The sequence below is a fragment of the Equus asinus genome, chromosome 15, assembly GCF_041296235.1.
Source record: "Equus asinus isolate D_3611 breed Donkey chromosome 15, EquAss-T2T_v2, whole genome shotgun sequence".
NCBI classification, from domain to species: Eukaryota; Metazoa; Chordata; class Mammalia; order Perissodactyla; family Equidae; genus Equus; species Equus asinus.
Window position 1 is genome coordinate 15315176 of NC_091804.1, and position 14155 is coordinate 15329330.

The 14155-nt window shown below is 40.7% G+C and overlaps 1 protein-coding gene across 2 annotated transcripts in view; it reads right to left on the reverse strand.

The window, feature by feature from the left end:
* Window positions 1-14155, reverse strand: part of PLCB1 (phospholipase C beta 1) — a 667363-nt gene that overhangs the window by 152758 nt on the left and 500450 nt on the right. For both annotated transcript variants that reach the window (XM_044748183.2, XM_044748184.2), the window contains exons 11-12: window positions 12769-12926; window positions 1741-1823 (exon numbers count right to left, since the gene is read on the reverse strand). In XM_044748183.2, the coding sequence (XP_044604118.1) occupies window positions 1741-1823; window positions 12769-12926 (241 nt within the window). The remainder of the gene's footprint in view (window positions 1-1740; window positions 1824-12768; window positions 12927-14155) is intronic.

Consider the following 14155-nt stretch of genomic DNA (forward strand, 5'->3'; position numbering starts at 1 on the left):
TAGAAACATTTCCTGAAGAAAACAAATGTACCTGATTTGGAGTTATTTCTCCAAAAAAGAAATAACACACCAACAAGCCTGAGAACTAGAATGCCTGAAAGAAAGTTCTAAGGCAGTGTTCGAGCCCAGTCACAAACGGATGGGCAGAGATGAGAAAATGCTCCAGGAAGGTCATGTGCAAATCAGAGCTGTCAGAGCAAATGAGGTATTAAATACAGCGACTAAAGAGGTGCTCCCTTAGTTAGAAGAGAAATAGCAAGGAAACAGAATAAATTCTTTTCTCTTCAACTGACCCTCAGAAGTGTTAGAAAAACTCTGTGCCAAGTGATGACATCATTCATTGGATGATTGTGTCCTAATGAAACAGAATCACGAGCTGGTAAATGTAATATGGATTTCCTGAGGGCAAACTAGAAACACAGATAATTATAAAATTGGTTACTTCGCCATAAGGTCTCTCCACGGACACATTAACAAATGATCACATTTAACTACTTCGAAATTCCTCAAGCTGAAATTTGCTCAGGACCAAACCGCTTCTTTGAGATTTAGTGAATTCCTTAAGAATTAGTGAATTGAAGCATGTGTGGCAAATTAGTTGGACAAAGGGAATCAGTGACCTGGGAAAGACTTTCAACAGGAAGAAGGGAAACAAAAGAAACTTGTGAGCCAAATTAGGACAGGTGCCATTGGCTTTTAGTTGAGAAGCCTGGCTTCAGTCATTGAAATGAAGCAGAGGCTTCCCAAATGCTCTTTTGAGCAATGATGGTCACTATTACACAGTCTTCAGACATTAATTCCATGAACCAGAGTTTTAGTTTTTTGAATTTTGATGCAATATAAAGAAGAATCTTTCATTTTGAAGCTCTTTAAATTGAGTATATGATAAACTAATATCCACATTTTAGATATAAACGTGTTTTACCTTGGCACTTTGTGATAAAATGAATATAAAAGAGTCAAGTCAAAATTACCTTTTCTTTGTGTAGCTCAGAGTAAGTGTGGGCTATTTTTTTTTTTTTTTAAAGATTTTATTTTTTCCTTTTTCTCCCCAAAGCCCCCCGGTACATAGTTGTGTATCCTTCGTTGTGGGTTCCTCTAGTTGTGGCATGTGGGATGCTGCCTCAGCGTGGTCTGACGAGCAGTGCCATGTCCGCGCCCAGGATTCGAACCGACGAAACACTGGGCCGCCTGCAGCGGAGCACGCGAACTTAACCACTCGGCCACGGGGCCAGCCCATGTGTGGGCTATTTTGAGATAGGAAAAATATGTACAAATGTTAACAAACAGGGGAAACCAATGAGAAGAGGAAGGAGGGAGCACTTAGTGTCTGAGTTCTGTGTAAATGCGAAGTGACCGAATAGAATTTACACCTCTCCTTCCACCAGCTCTTAACATGTATGGAACTGGCCATTTTAGTGTGGCAAAACTGACTACACATGTGCATGCAATAGAAGGAGCTAATGGAGGAGGATTATAAAAACGACCCGTTGAAATAGAGACGTGTTATTTAAGGAAATGTGTTCCACTGCATTGTAAAAAGAGGAATCCTTAATTTAAAATCCTACTTTGGCATGAAAAGAGAGACCACAAGTTCAATGGATTATTCAAATATTAATGAGATTTAAATAATTAATTCCATCATATACAGATGAAAATATACAAGAACGTCATTAATGAACAATTATTAAACATGCCTTATTTGGGAAAGACTTCCTCTTGAACGTGTTGAATACTTACGAGTCCACGTGGTTCTCAAATGAAAGCAGAATTGGAAAAGGTGAAGTCTTAAATGCACATTCAGCAATTGCTTCTATCACTTCCTAAAAATGAGAACACACGTATATTCAATATGCCGGAATTTTAATGTGTATTTTGCTCTGTGATTACATCCAATAATACGGTTGTCTTTTTCATTCATAGAATTGTATGAAATGGTCTGACATTGCTAGAAGGGGTTGTACAGGCTTCTGGACTATAAATTTTCTGACTCTTAGCAAAGTGAAAAAAATCAAGACTAGATTTTGGTGGAGGGGGAAAGGAGAATGATTCTTCTAGTTGCTAATTATATCTATTGTTTTTTGAATACAAAAAGAAATCTAGAAATTTGGACAAAAATTGAAGGAAAAAATTTTCATCCATAAATTCATCCTTTGAACCAGGCCACTGTTGGCATTTGGTTATATTTACTTCTAGTTTGTTTTTCATATATTTGTATAACAGTTTTAATTATAGTAAATACTCTGTATTTTTTTAACATCGTTATTAAGATATAACATTATTGAGTTATAATTCACCCATTTAAAGTGTACAATTGAATGGTTTTTGGTATATTCAGAGTTGTGCAACCATCATCCCAATCTAAGTTAGGACATTTTTGTCACCCTAAGAAACCATGTAACCATCAGCAGTCACTTCCCCTTCACCCACCCCGCCCCCAAACACCCAGCCCTAGGCAACCACTAATCTACTTTTCATCTGCATAGAATTGCCTCTTCCAAACATTTCATATAAATGGATTAATACAATATGCCGCCTTTTATGTCTGGCATCTTTCATTTAGCATGCTTTCAAGGTCATCCATGCTGTAACATATATCACTACTTCACTCATCAATCTGTATTTTAAGAAAATCTGTATGTCATAAGCTTTAATATCTGCATAAAATTCTAGGGAATTGAGCAGTATTATAATTGATTTAACCATTACCAAATTGTTGGGCAGACATATTCTGAGAGCTATCATTCAAATAATTCTACAAAGAACACCTTCATTTTTTCCTAATATTTTGAATTATTTTCTGGGAATTTATTCTCAGGAATTATTGAATTAGAAAATAGGAATACTGTTACAGTCTCTTGTGTTTCTTCAAATTACTTTTCATCCTATATTCCCTAGAGTAATCTATGAAGGACTAGATTTCAATGCATATTTGCCAGCTTTGGGTATTATTTTTTCAAAGTGTTTTTCTCATTGACCTGGTATTAAAGCACGATCTCCTTTATTTTTAATTATATCATGTCAATTCTATTGTGGTTTCACACACCCATATATTTGCTTTTTAGTTGCATTTATTCTTTTCATATTCTCCCTCCACGTAGGACTTTCCACTCTCATTCCTTATGCCTGAGCTTTTTCCACTATCTTCTCTACTTTCTTAAGGTACTTCTTTCTCTCACGTCTTTCAATTCTTAAACAATGCATAGCTTTCTTTACATCCATGCCAGAAAGCCATTTCCCTGGCCCCAGGGTAGAAATAAGGCTTTCTAATTCTGTGCTCCATTTGCATATATCTTCTAAGAAGGATCTGCCTGCATAGAGCAAAAGAATCACTCTCACTGTTGCTTAGAATTGAATTCACAGATTGCCGTTCATACGTTATTAGTTTCACTTTATGATAGTTCATGCCATCAAAAATAAGTGCACTATAAATAGCAAGCAGCATCAAGATTTTCAATTCTTTCTTTGATTTATTTGAGCACAGGTTTCAGATTCAAACAGGCTTGTGTTGGAATCCTACTTAGCCTTACAAGCTGTGTGACCTTGGGAAAAATCACTTAATGCCTCTGTGCTGACCTGTAAAGTGAGGGTGATAAGTTTCATTCTACAAGCCTTTGTGAGGATGCAGCTAGAAAAGGTAAAGGACCCAGCTCATGATATGGTCATACCATGCTGGTGCCTCCCTCTCCACTCACCCTAGACTCTTACTAATACAAATAAGAGCTACCATTAAAGAGCATTTATTATGGCACAGGCATATCTTATCTCAGGCTATAAACATTCCACAAGGAAAATATTATCCACTATTTTACAGATTACAAAATGGAGGCTCAGAGCTATTAACCAATTTGCCCAAGGTCAAAGAGGAGAATCCAAGAAACCCCAGGAAAGTGTAACTGACTCTAGACTTTATGCTGGTAACCGTTGCAGTAACTCCTATGCAGCTAATGACCTTAACCACCTAAGATCAAAGTCCTCAACAGAACTGCAAATCAATATCATAAAGGAAGTAAGTGGTAAGTGTGGGGAAAAAAGGGCTAAGTTTTGACTATTTCATAAATGTGGCCCTATCATATCAGCTAAAGGCATTCTTGACTCGTCTTTCTCTCACATCTTTCAATTCATCAGAAATCTTGTCTAAAATATACCCAGAATACAACCACATCTCAGTACCTCCACCTCTATCATCCTGATCCATAACCTCTGCGGTAATTACAGTAAATTTTATCATCACTCCCATACATTCACTATTCCTTCCTGTGAGATCTGCTGACGACAGGCATGGCTGTGTGTTTTCTTTAGGCCAGTGAAATGTGTGTGAAAATGATGTGTGCTGCTGCTGAGCCATCTTCAAGAGCCATCATGTGGTTCTGCCATGTCTCTTTCCTCTCTGCCATGAGCCCAGTGACATCACAGATTGGGGCTGTTCTTTCTGTATGGGTTGCAGACATTTTCAATGAGAGCAACAGCCAACATGTAACTTGAGTGAGAAATAAACCTTCATGGTTCTAAACCATTGAGATTCTGGGGTTTCTTGTTGTTGCAGCAAAACCTACCAGAGGCTGACTGATAGAACCTTTTAACCGCTTCCCTGGTTCTTGTCTGCATATTAAATACCACAGCCATAGTGATTGCTCCTAAACCTGAGTCAGATGATTTCACTCCTTTGGAGTAAACCCTTCTTTGGGCTTTCATTTCACAGAGTGAAATCCAAATTCCTTATCAGACCTGGCACCTGCCATCTCTCTAAACTCATCTCCTTTTCCCCTTCCCCAATGTTCATCCTGATACAGTCCACTGACTTCTCTTGCTTTTCTTCAAATACACCAAGCATCATTTCATCTCTTTGTTCATTTCTTTCATTTCTTTGTTCATCTTTGCTACTTCTATCAGGAATACTCTTATCCGAAAGCAAGGCTTACTTCCCTAACTTTGGGGAGTGGTGGTTTCTACTCAAATGTCGTTTAAACAAAGTTCTTCTCCCGCCATCCTGCTGAAAATAGCATCCCACTAGCCCTTCTTTTCCTTCAGGACTTACTTATGTTGCCTTTAAGGCATGTGCCATATCTCCATGCACCATATTGTATGTTTATTTTGGTTGATTCTCCCCACTAGAATGTAAATTTCTTGAGGGTAAGCACTCAGTTTTCTCCACTGCTCTGTCTCTAGAGCCTAGGAAGTGCTAAGGTGCATTCTAGTTGCTTACTAAATATTTTCAGATAAATGAATGAACTCAACATTCTTAATAGAAAAGAAGCATCATTTATCTAATTGTGTTCCCATTTATTCTTCTATTGAGTATTTCAGAAGTCAGCATACTTTCTCCATAAAGGGCCACATAGTAAGTATTTGATGCTTTGCTGGCCGCATAGTTTCTATGGCAACTATTCACCTCTGCCTTTGTAGCCCCAAAGCAGCCATAGATAATATGTAAACATGGATGTGCCTATGTTGCAACAAAACTTAGTTTATAAAAACAGGTGGCAGGGGGCCAGCCCTGTGACTGAGTGGCTAAAATTCCACCTGCTCCACTTCAGCGGCCCAGGTTTGCAGGTTCAGATCCTGGGCACAGACCTATTTCGCTCATAAGCCATGCTGTGGGGGCATCCCACATACAAAATAGAGGAAGACTGGCACAGATGTTAGCTCAGGGCTAATCTTCCTCAAGAAAAAAACGAAAAAAAAAAAGGAGGAGGATTGGCAGCAGATGTTAGCTCAGGGTGAATCTTCCTCACCAAAAAAATAAAAAAATGAAAATTAAATTAAAAACAGGTGGCAGGCTGAATATGGCCTGCAGAAGACTGTTTGTCAACCCTTGGACTGGTGTGATCATTAACTTAAGCAAAGCTTAAAACTTGATTGTAAGGTAAATGTAATTTTGTATTAAAGAAGTTTGAATGTTGATTCTACACTCAATAGCCCAGTTAACTTAACCCTTTCATGGCCAAAATTTCCAATCAAGATTGAGTCTTACATTAAAAAAAATCTTTCAGGGGCCAGCCCTGTGGCCAAGTGGTTAAGTTCACGCACTCCACTTTGGCGGTGCAGGGTTTCGCCGGTTCAGATCCTGGGTGCGGACATGGCACCGCTCCTCAGGCCATGCTGAGGGGGCGTCCCATGTGCCACAACTAGAAAGACCCCCAACTAAAATACACAACTATATACTGGGGGGACTTTTGGAGAAAAAGTAGAAAAAAAAAGATTGGCAACAGTTGTTAGCTCAGGTGCCAATCTTAAAAAAAAAAATCTTTCAAACATAAATGTAAACAGTGTAGTTAGTCTTTGATAACTTTTCTGAGGATGACTGCTGTCTTTGGCTATTTGAGAACTGCTCCAGCTGCCTTTAATAATGAAGGTTGACCGTAGACCCGCCCCATCAGCATTTGGACCAAAGAGAGTCAGGACTAAAGGTGAGAACCCGGCCGCCCCTCCCTTAGAAAGTGAGTGTTTTGTTCCAGGCCAAGCACCCATTTCTCTTTACCTTTGGCCAATGAAATATGAGTGTTTTTCTGGGCCTGCTCTCAGACTTGTAAGGAGCCCTGTCTCCCTCCCTCTTCCCAGCTCCCTGGGTCTGGTTCTTTCTTCCCACAGTGGGGAGGCTGGTGTGGCCTGAACTGCACCAGGGCTCTGGGGTTCTGAGACCTTCCTGTCTTGTGTCTCCTACTTCTCCTCGTTCCCTGCCTCTGGCCCTGTCCACTTCTGGTCTTGTGCACTTGACTTATGACACACCTCTCAGCTCCCGCTGGGCCTCTAACCAAGGCCACGCTGTGTTTAATTTGCCGTGTAGTTTGAGCTTCTTGCCTCTTCCTAGAGATGAAGTGGATGCCAGGGGTTGAGTGTGGAGGGCACCCACAGCTCTACCATGGCAGCCTTACAAATGACTTAATTCAAGCCCCCGCCCTCACCTTGACTTAATGAAATCTCCTTACATATGTAATACCACAATCAGTATATTTATATAAAGGAAGCTAAAGTATAGCTTTTAAAATTTCAATTTTAACATCAAGAGCTAACGTTCATAGAGCACTCACTGTGTGCCATGCATTGTTCTAAGCAATGTCTGTATATTAAGTAGGGTCAATGAATGCCTACAACAACCCTAGGAGGTGAGCACATTATCATCTCCATTTTGCTCATAAGAAAGAGGCTCAGTCTGGTAAGAGAGCTTCTCCAAGGTCTTGCAGCCAGTCAATGGGAGAGCTGGTATTGGAACCCCTGCAGTCAGCTCCAGAGCTGCATTCTTAACTTCTATAGGCTCCTTTCTCTCTTTTCTTCCCCTCCTCTTCCTCCTCCCTCTGTCCATCTCTCCCCATCTCTCCCGTAACTTTAGCCACCAGCTTAGGAAACCTTTTCAAACCTTTCAAACCAAAGAAAACATTTACTGAATTTCATCTAACAATTTTAGTTGAGAGCCCCTGAAAACTCCAGAAGTTCCATTGTAGGACCTCTGTTTGTTTTTGCCTTTGGAATACTTGGCATGGTGCGCACAATCACTGAGAAGGAGAGAACCAGTCCTAGGTTTGAAGTTTCGCTCTTTCATATGAGCTATCACCAGTGGACGCTGGATGTGAAAGTATCTTACTGCTCAATTGCTCCTTATTAAGTCAAAACCATTTTTCAGAGACTTCTAACACTGGATTCAATAATCTATAAACCATATGGCTCAATTACCAACCTCCAGTGGGAAAAACTGCCCTTGAAATCCTTTATCCTTGACAGACAACAGCAGGCTGTATTTCCACATCCGTTTTATGTGAGCATTTATGTAGCAGTTAAATTGCGTCCTAAATTATTATTATTTCTCTCAGAGAATGAAGCTTTATTTTCGGAAACGCTCCATTTAACCACATCCTCAAATTTAATATATTTCCATCATATATTTTATCACATTACCCAGTTTTCCATCTTGTACAATTGCTGGTTACAAAGGAGCTGCCTGAGGGGAGAAAAAGGAGCAGTTTGGGGATGGGGTTGGCGGGTGGGTGTCCAATGTCGGCAGGAAAGAGATTGAGTGGGAGCAGAGAGAATAAAGACCAAGTGGCGAATTACCATGTCACGACCATCAGAATGGCTAAGGCAATGAGGCAAAGACACAGAACAGCAGATATATGGGATAAATAATAAATAAATCTGGAGTGCAAAATAAAAAGCCCTCCACAAAGATGCTGAATTACAGCATACCCTCTTTCCCAGAACATAACCTTTTATTTTGGCCCATACAATAAATAAGTGGTAAACGCCAATAAGAACTATCACTTTGGGGGATATATCACACAGAAGCTTTCCAGATTCCATCGACTGAGAGCAGACAAACTGTGTGACCTAAAAATGATGAACTTTTGCAATCAGTTTATTTTGCTGCTGCAATACACACTGTGGCTATAGATTATAGTCTAATTACACTGTGAAGGTCAGGTCCAAATATACGGGATAGCCCAAACTGGCAAACATTGGGAAAATCTTTTCACTGCCCATCAATATATTATAGATGGAATTTCACATGCAAACATAGAGAAAGATAGAATTCATTTATATGATGAATAGAGGCAAGAAAGACTAAAAATGAAGGCCATGCTATAATTTGTCTATTTGCTTTGGGAATGGGAGCAATCATTTATTGAGCATCTACTATAAGCCAGATTCTTTTTTTTTTTTAAATATTGGCACCTGAGCTAACAACTGTTGCCAATCTTTTTTTTTTTCTTGCTTTTTTTTTAACTCCCCAGATCCCCCCAGCATATAGTTGTATATTTTAGTCGTGGGTCCTTCTAGTTGTGGCATGTGGGACGCTGCCTCACCGTGGCCTGATGAGCGGCGCCATGTCCGCGCCCAGGATCCAAACTGGAGAAACCCTCGGCCGCAGAAGCAGAGCGTGTGAACTTAACCACTCGGCCACGGGGCCGGCCCCAGCCAGATTCTTTTGGAAGTGCTCAGGATGGATCAGGGAACAAAACAAAGATCCTTGTCTCTGTGGACCTTACATGCGAGGAGGAGACAGATAATAGACAAGGAACATAATCTGTAAGTAAGTTAAGCAGAGCGGTAGAATGTGGTTAAGTGCCACTTGGTAAATAGAAAAAATAAAGCAGTGGTGCGGAGTGGACTGGGAGTGTGGGAGTGGGCGTGATGGCTGGTTACAATATTAAATAGAGCGGTCCAAGTAGACTTCATTGAGAAGGTGGCATCTGAGAAAGGTTTCAAGGAGGTAAGAGGTGACCATGCAGATACCCGGGGGAAGAGCATTCCAGCAGAGGGAACAATCTGTGCAAAAGCTGTTAGGTGGGACGTTGTCAGGGAACAGCAAGGAGGCCAGTGGCATTGTAGTCAAGAGAGTGAAGGGGAAGCAGTAATGGGGGCTGTGGGAGGTGTATATGGATCGTGTGGGGCCTTGTCCCCCATTTAGCTTCTTACCTTTTCTTACAAAGTCACTGTCCACAGTGGTTTCTGCAAAAGCAGAGCAGGGCTGGGACTCGGGTGAGGCAAGTGAAGTGTCTTAAGGGCTAAATTTAGAGAGACACTCAATCTCAGGTGGCAGCTGCACATTTACACAACCCTGAGAGTAAGCAGCTCCTTCAATTTTGCATGCAAGTTGCCTCACTTGTCTCACTCTAGTCCTGGCCCTGATGCAGAGAATGCCTGCTCTGTATATCTGTCCACAAAACAGGCTGGCTATCCTACTCCCCACGTTCATCCCCGCCCACCACCAGTCAGCCACATCCCTGCAAGAATTCTCTATCCTGCGAACGCACATCAGCAGGAAGCAGAGCTGGACAGACAACCACCAGGGAGATGAGTTTCCTGCTTTCTTTTGTCAACCCCCACCCCCAACTCTGGCAGGCAGAGAGAGGAAGCAGTATTCTGGGCTAGATTTAGTCTTTTAGTCTCTAAATCTGTCAGCAGGCGTGTGGATGTGGTTGAGAAGTGGTGCCTCTGGAGCCCGGGAATAGATGTTGAATCAGCTCGTGACTCTAGGATCACAGATGTGATTGAAGAATCACTCGTGTGGTCGAGTGCACAGGGACAGTCACTCTAAGCTGATTTTATGGCCAAGAAGCCAATGCTTCGCATAAAATAAATATGCCTTAGAATGTGCTTGGTGTTTGTCCCCCTCCCCCCAAACCGCAAAGGGGCTCAAAGAATCTTGAAGATTATAAATTTTTAAGAAAATGTAATTGTTTCTCACATGGACTCTGAGGGGACAGTGAGAAGGGAAGTGGGCGGGCTCTCCTGGCAGTGGGTCAATGCACAAGACCATCAGTCCCTGAGCTCATAATGGTTCCATCAGGATGCTCTGTTTCCCTCTCCAGGATCATCTCCACCCATCAACAGACGGATGGGCCCAAATGGCACTCACCCCCACCCCACACCAGGGTCATCTGTCCTCCACTTTGTTTTAAAGAGACCAACTAGGGCCTTTAGGTTTAAAACCCTAGCCAGAGGGTTAGGGTTGGTATATTAAACAGCTGACAAAAGACAATGGCAGGGGCAAGGGGTTGGGCGGGCACTATGGAAATGAAACAAAACTCCATTGATTTTTCCATTAAAGAAAACGAGAAGACCTTAAGAGTGTTCAATTTCAGAAGCAGACACAACGTTTAAAGATTTTGAGCAGAATTAAGGTCAACCCCATACTAAACTTCCTTGTAAAATTTAGTAAAGGGTGCCATTTTTCTCTAATTATTGTACTAGAGCCTAAGTTTAAGAAATCATGAAAAGTCAAATTCCTTAGGCATAACATAGAAAACATATTTTAAGGTGCTAAAGATATTACTTCTGAACATTTTTATTACTGTCAAATAGTGTACCTTTGATCAGGAAATCCATTTGTGTCAACTGAAACCTGGCCGTCCCTTGAAAATCTTGCTTCTTTTTTGTTGCTCTCCCAAGTGAGAGCTGTTTATCTTCTCACAACTCAAGTGCCCCAGGGCTAAAAGCTGAAGCATGGGATTTTTTTTTTGCCCCCATTGCTACTTTTGAAACATGACTTCTCAATCTTATTTTTTAAAAATCCCAGTTTCACAAGGCAGCCAAACCAGCTTTTGCCACGTCCTCACTTCTGCCATCTACTGAGCTTCCTTTCATTCAGCAAAGACTTTGGCAAGTGGCTCACTGTCTTCTTCATCCCAAACTCTGTCACCAATTTTGGTGATGTACCTCTAATTCATGCAGTAGTCTGGCATCTTAGCACTCTGACTTCCCCATATCCCCCGGCCTTGTCCCTACTCCACTTTAGCTACCCACACACTTGGGCTGTGTTTTCTTGGTTGCTTAGGGCAAGAGTTGTTGACCTAGCGACAGTTCTGTCCTGACACCCAGGTAAACCAGGTAATGGGGTTCATGCCTTGGGACCTGTGCTGTGGACATTGTCCTCTGGCCCTTCTTCTCTGATTCCCTTCCAAAGAGGTGAGAAGCCTGAGTCAGTCAGGAGAATATGTCTTCTAAAGCCCACATATTTCCTTTCTAGATCACCTTTTAGGTATCTAGGACCCCAGATTTCCCCCACTCAAATGGCCCCAGGCTCCTGGAGATGACTTTTTGCGGGGGATGTGAACATAACTTGGATATTTGGGCTTGAGTATCCATTTGGATGAATATTAGGCCCTTCATGAGTTAGGATGGAGCCATGGATGGAGAGAGAAGGGAGATGAGCAGACACACCCTCATTCCTGGCTAATAAGAATGGCTGATGTTTTTTATCAGTTACAGCTTTGGTTTTGCCTTCTGGATAGGATTTATTAAGATACCCAATCATAGGATTAGTTCTGCTTACTGACAGCACCGAATCCATAGCAAAACCCTGCATCCTTGAATCCTCACCCAAATCACCTACTATAAGCCCAAATCCTGTAAGTCTTCTCTAATCCACTGTTACTGAGACACCACAGTTCCCCATGATATGTGTGCTCCCTTGTTGCACAAGCCAATAAATCTGACTTTGAGTATGGGAGTATTCCTCAGGATCTTTGACTGATACATACCAATGTGCCAAAAGCTGGCATTTAATAGGCAATATTCCATTTTAGCATCACAGAACAGAATATTATATAATAATTAAATAGTAGTAATTAATATCATCATCATCATAAGGAAGCAAACAAGCTAGAGGTACCTGCGATAATACTGATGAATCTTCCTAACAATGTGGAGTGAAAAAACAAGACACAAAATAATGCATACCACGGTATGAATCCATTTATATCAAGTTAAAAAATTGGTGAAACAACATTATTTAGGGCTGCACATAAACTAGTATACTCTAAAGAAGAGCGAAGTTGTGATCACTATAATGGTCAGGAAAGTGGTCATCTCTGGGGGTAAGGAGGTCATTCTGATGAGAATGGGTAGATGGGGTATTTCTAGGGTGTCAGTAAGTTTCTATTTCTTGATTTAGGTGGTAGTTACATGGGTGTACATTTTATAGTCATTAGTAAAGTAAACTGTGCAAATAAGTTGTATGTATTCTTTGTTATGTATGTTATACTTCACAATGATAAAATGCAAGAAAAAAAAGAATGAGCGCTAAATAGACAACTTCACTGATATTTCCTTTCGTAAGACAATTTCCTTAGATTTTGGTTAGCATGGACCAATATACCTGATGCCAGTTATCCATGGATAAACTGCTAAATTTTAGCCTATGAAATTGCAAAGGTGATTAATGGCCTATAGACTTAATTGTGACCCCTGGGACTTTCTATCTGAGGAGGCTTTACCCAAAGTGGTCAGGTCTCCTCAGCTGCCTCTCTTAGCAATATTCATTCACTCTACCTTGAAGGATATTTCAGTTGTCATGGTGAACCCATGGGTGATGACTGGTTCCTCTTCTGCGGTCCGTCCCTTCCAGCAGTCCAACTCTACGCAGCGACAACCAGACAGAAGCACTTGGCGGTACATCTCGACGGAGGAGTTTCCAGCCAGCTGGCCAGCTGTAAAACACCAACAAAATGAAGCCCAGAATCCCAAGAAGCAAGAAAGACATTGCTGGCTTCCTAGAAAAGCTCTTCAACATGGGAAAACAAAGAGTTGAAGAGCCTGAGTAGTTGTTTTCAGCCTTTCTTCTGCTTCAACACACCAGAACTTAGTGGCACAATCCCAGATGAAATGGTGGCTCTCTAGCAGCGGTTTCAGGGAAGACAGACTAGAAGGAAGAGCACATTGTAACAATAACAATAACTCATGTTTATCAACTGCTTATCATGGGCCAGTTATAGTTCTTCAAACTACATGTATTACTATATTTAATCTTCATAAAAGTCTCTCTGGCACAACTAACTTTCTTTTAAAAAAATATTCAGATTCAGAAAACAAAAATGGCATAGACCAGTTCACTTGCCCAAGTTTCCAAAGCTAGTAAGTGGAAGATCCAGGATTATAACTTCAGAACTCAGTTTTTAAGTTCTAACTGCCTCCCTGTGAGGGAATATTGTTGACGGGCTATTCTATTATACAAGTCAACCCCTCTGTCATGTTTATCCAAGGCATAAACGTTTAGAAAAGCTAAACGTTCTCTTTTCAAAAGTGCTCTTTTGTAGGAATAAATTTAAATTTAATAAAAGAAATTCAAAAATTATATGCTAATGATTAGAAAACATTGTTAAAAAATTAAAGAAGATGTAAATAAGTGGAAGGACATCCCATATTCATGGAGCAGAAGACTTAATATTGTTAAGATGAGCCTACTCCCCACATTGATCTACAAGTTCAATTACTATCAAAATTCTAGCTGGCTATTTTGCACAAACTGACAAACTGATTGTAAAATTCGTATGGAAATGCAAAGGACTCAGAATAACCATAACAATCTTGAAAAATTAGAACAAAGTTGGAGGACTCACACTTCCCAATTTCAAAACTTAACTACAAAGCTACAGTAATCAAGACAGTGTGGTACTGGCATAAGGTTAGATATATAGATCAACAGAACAGAATTGCATGTCCAGAAATAGATCCTCACATTCACAGTCAATTGACTTAAACAAAGGTGCCAAGACAATTTATTGTGGAAAGAATTGTCTTTTCAACAAATAGTCGTATGACAACTGGATAGCCACATGCAAAATAGTGAAGTTGGATCCCTACCTCATATCATATGCAAAAAATCAACTCAAAATGGATTAAGCTTCTACATGTAAGAGCTAAAACTACAAAACTCTTA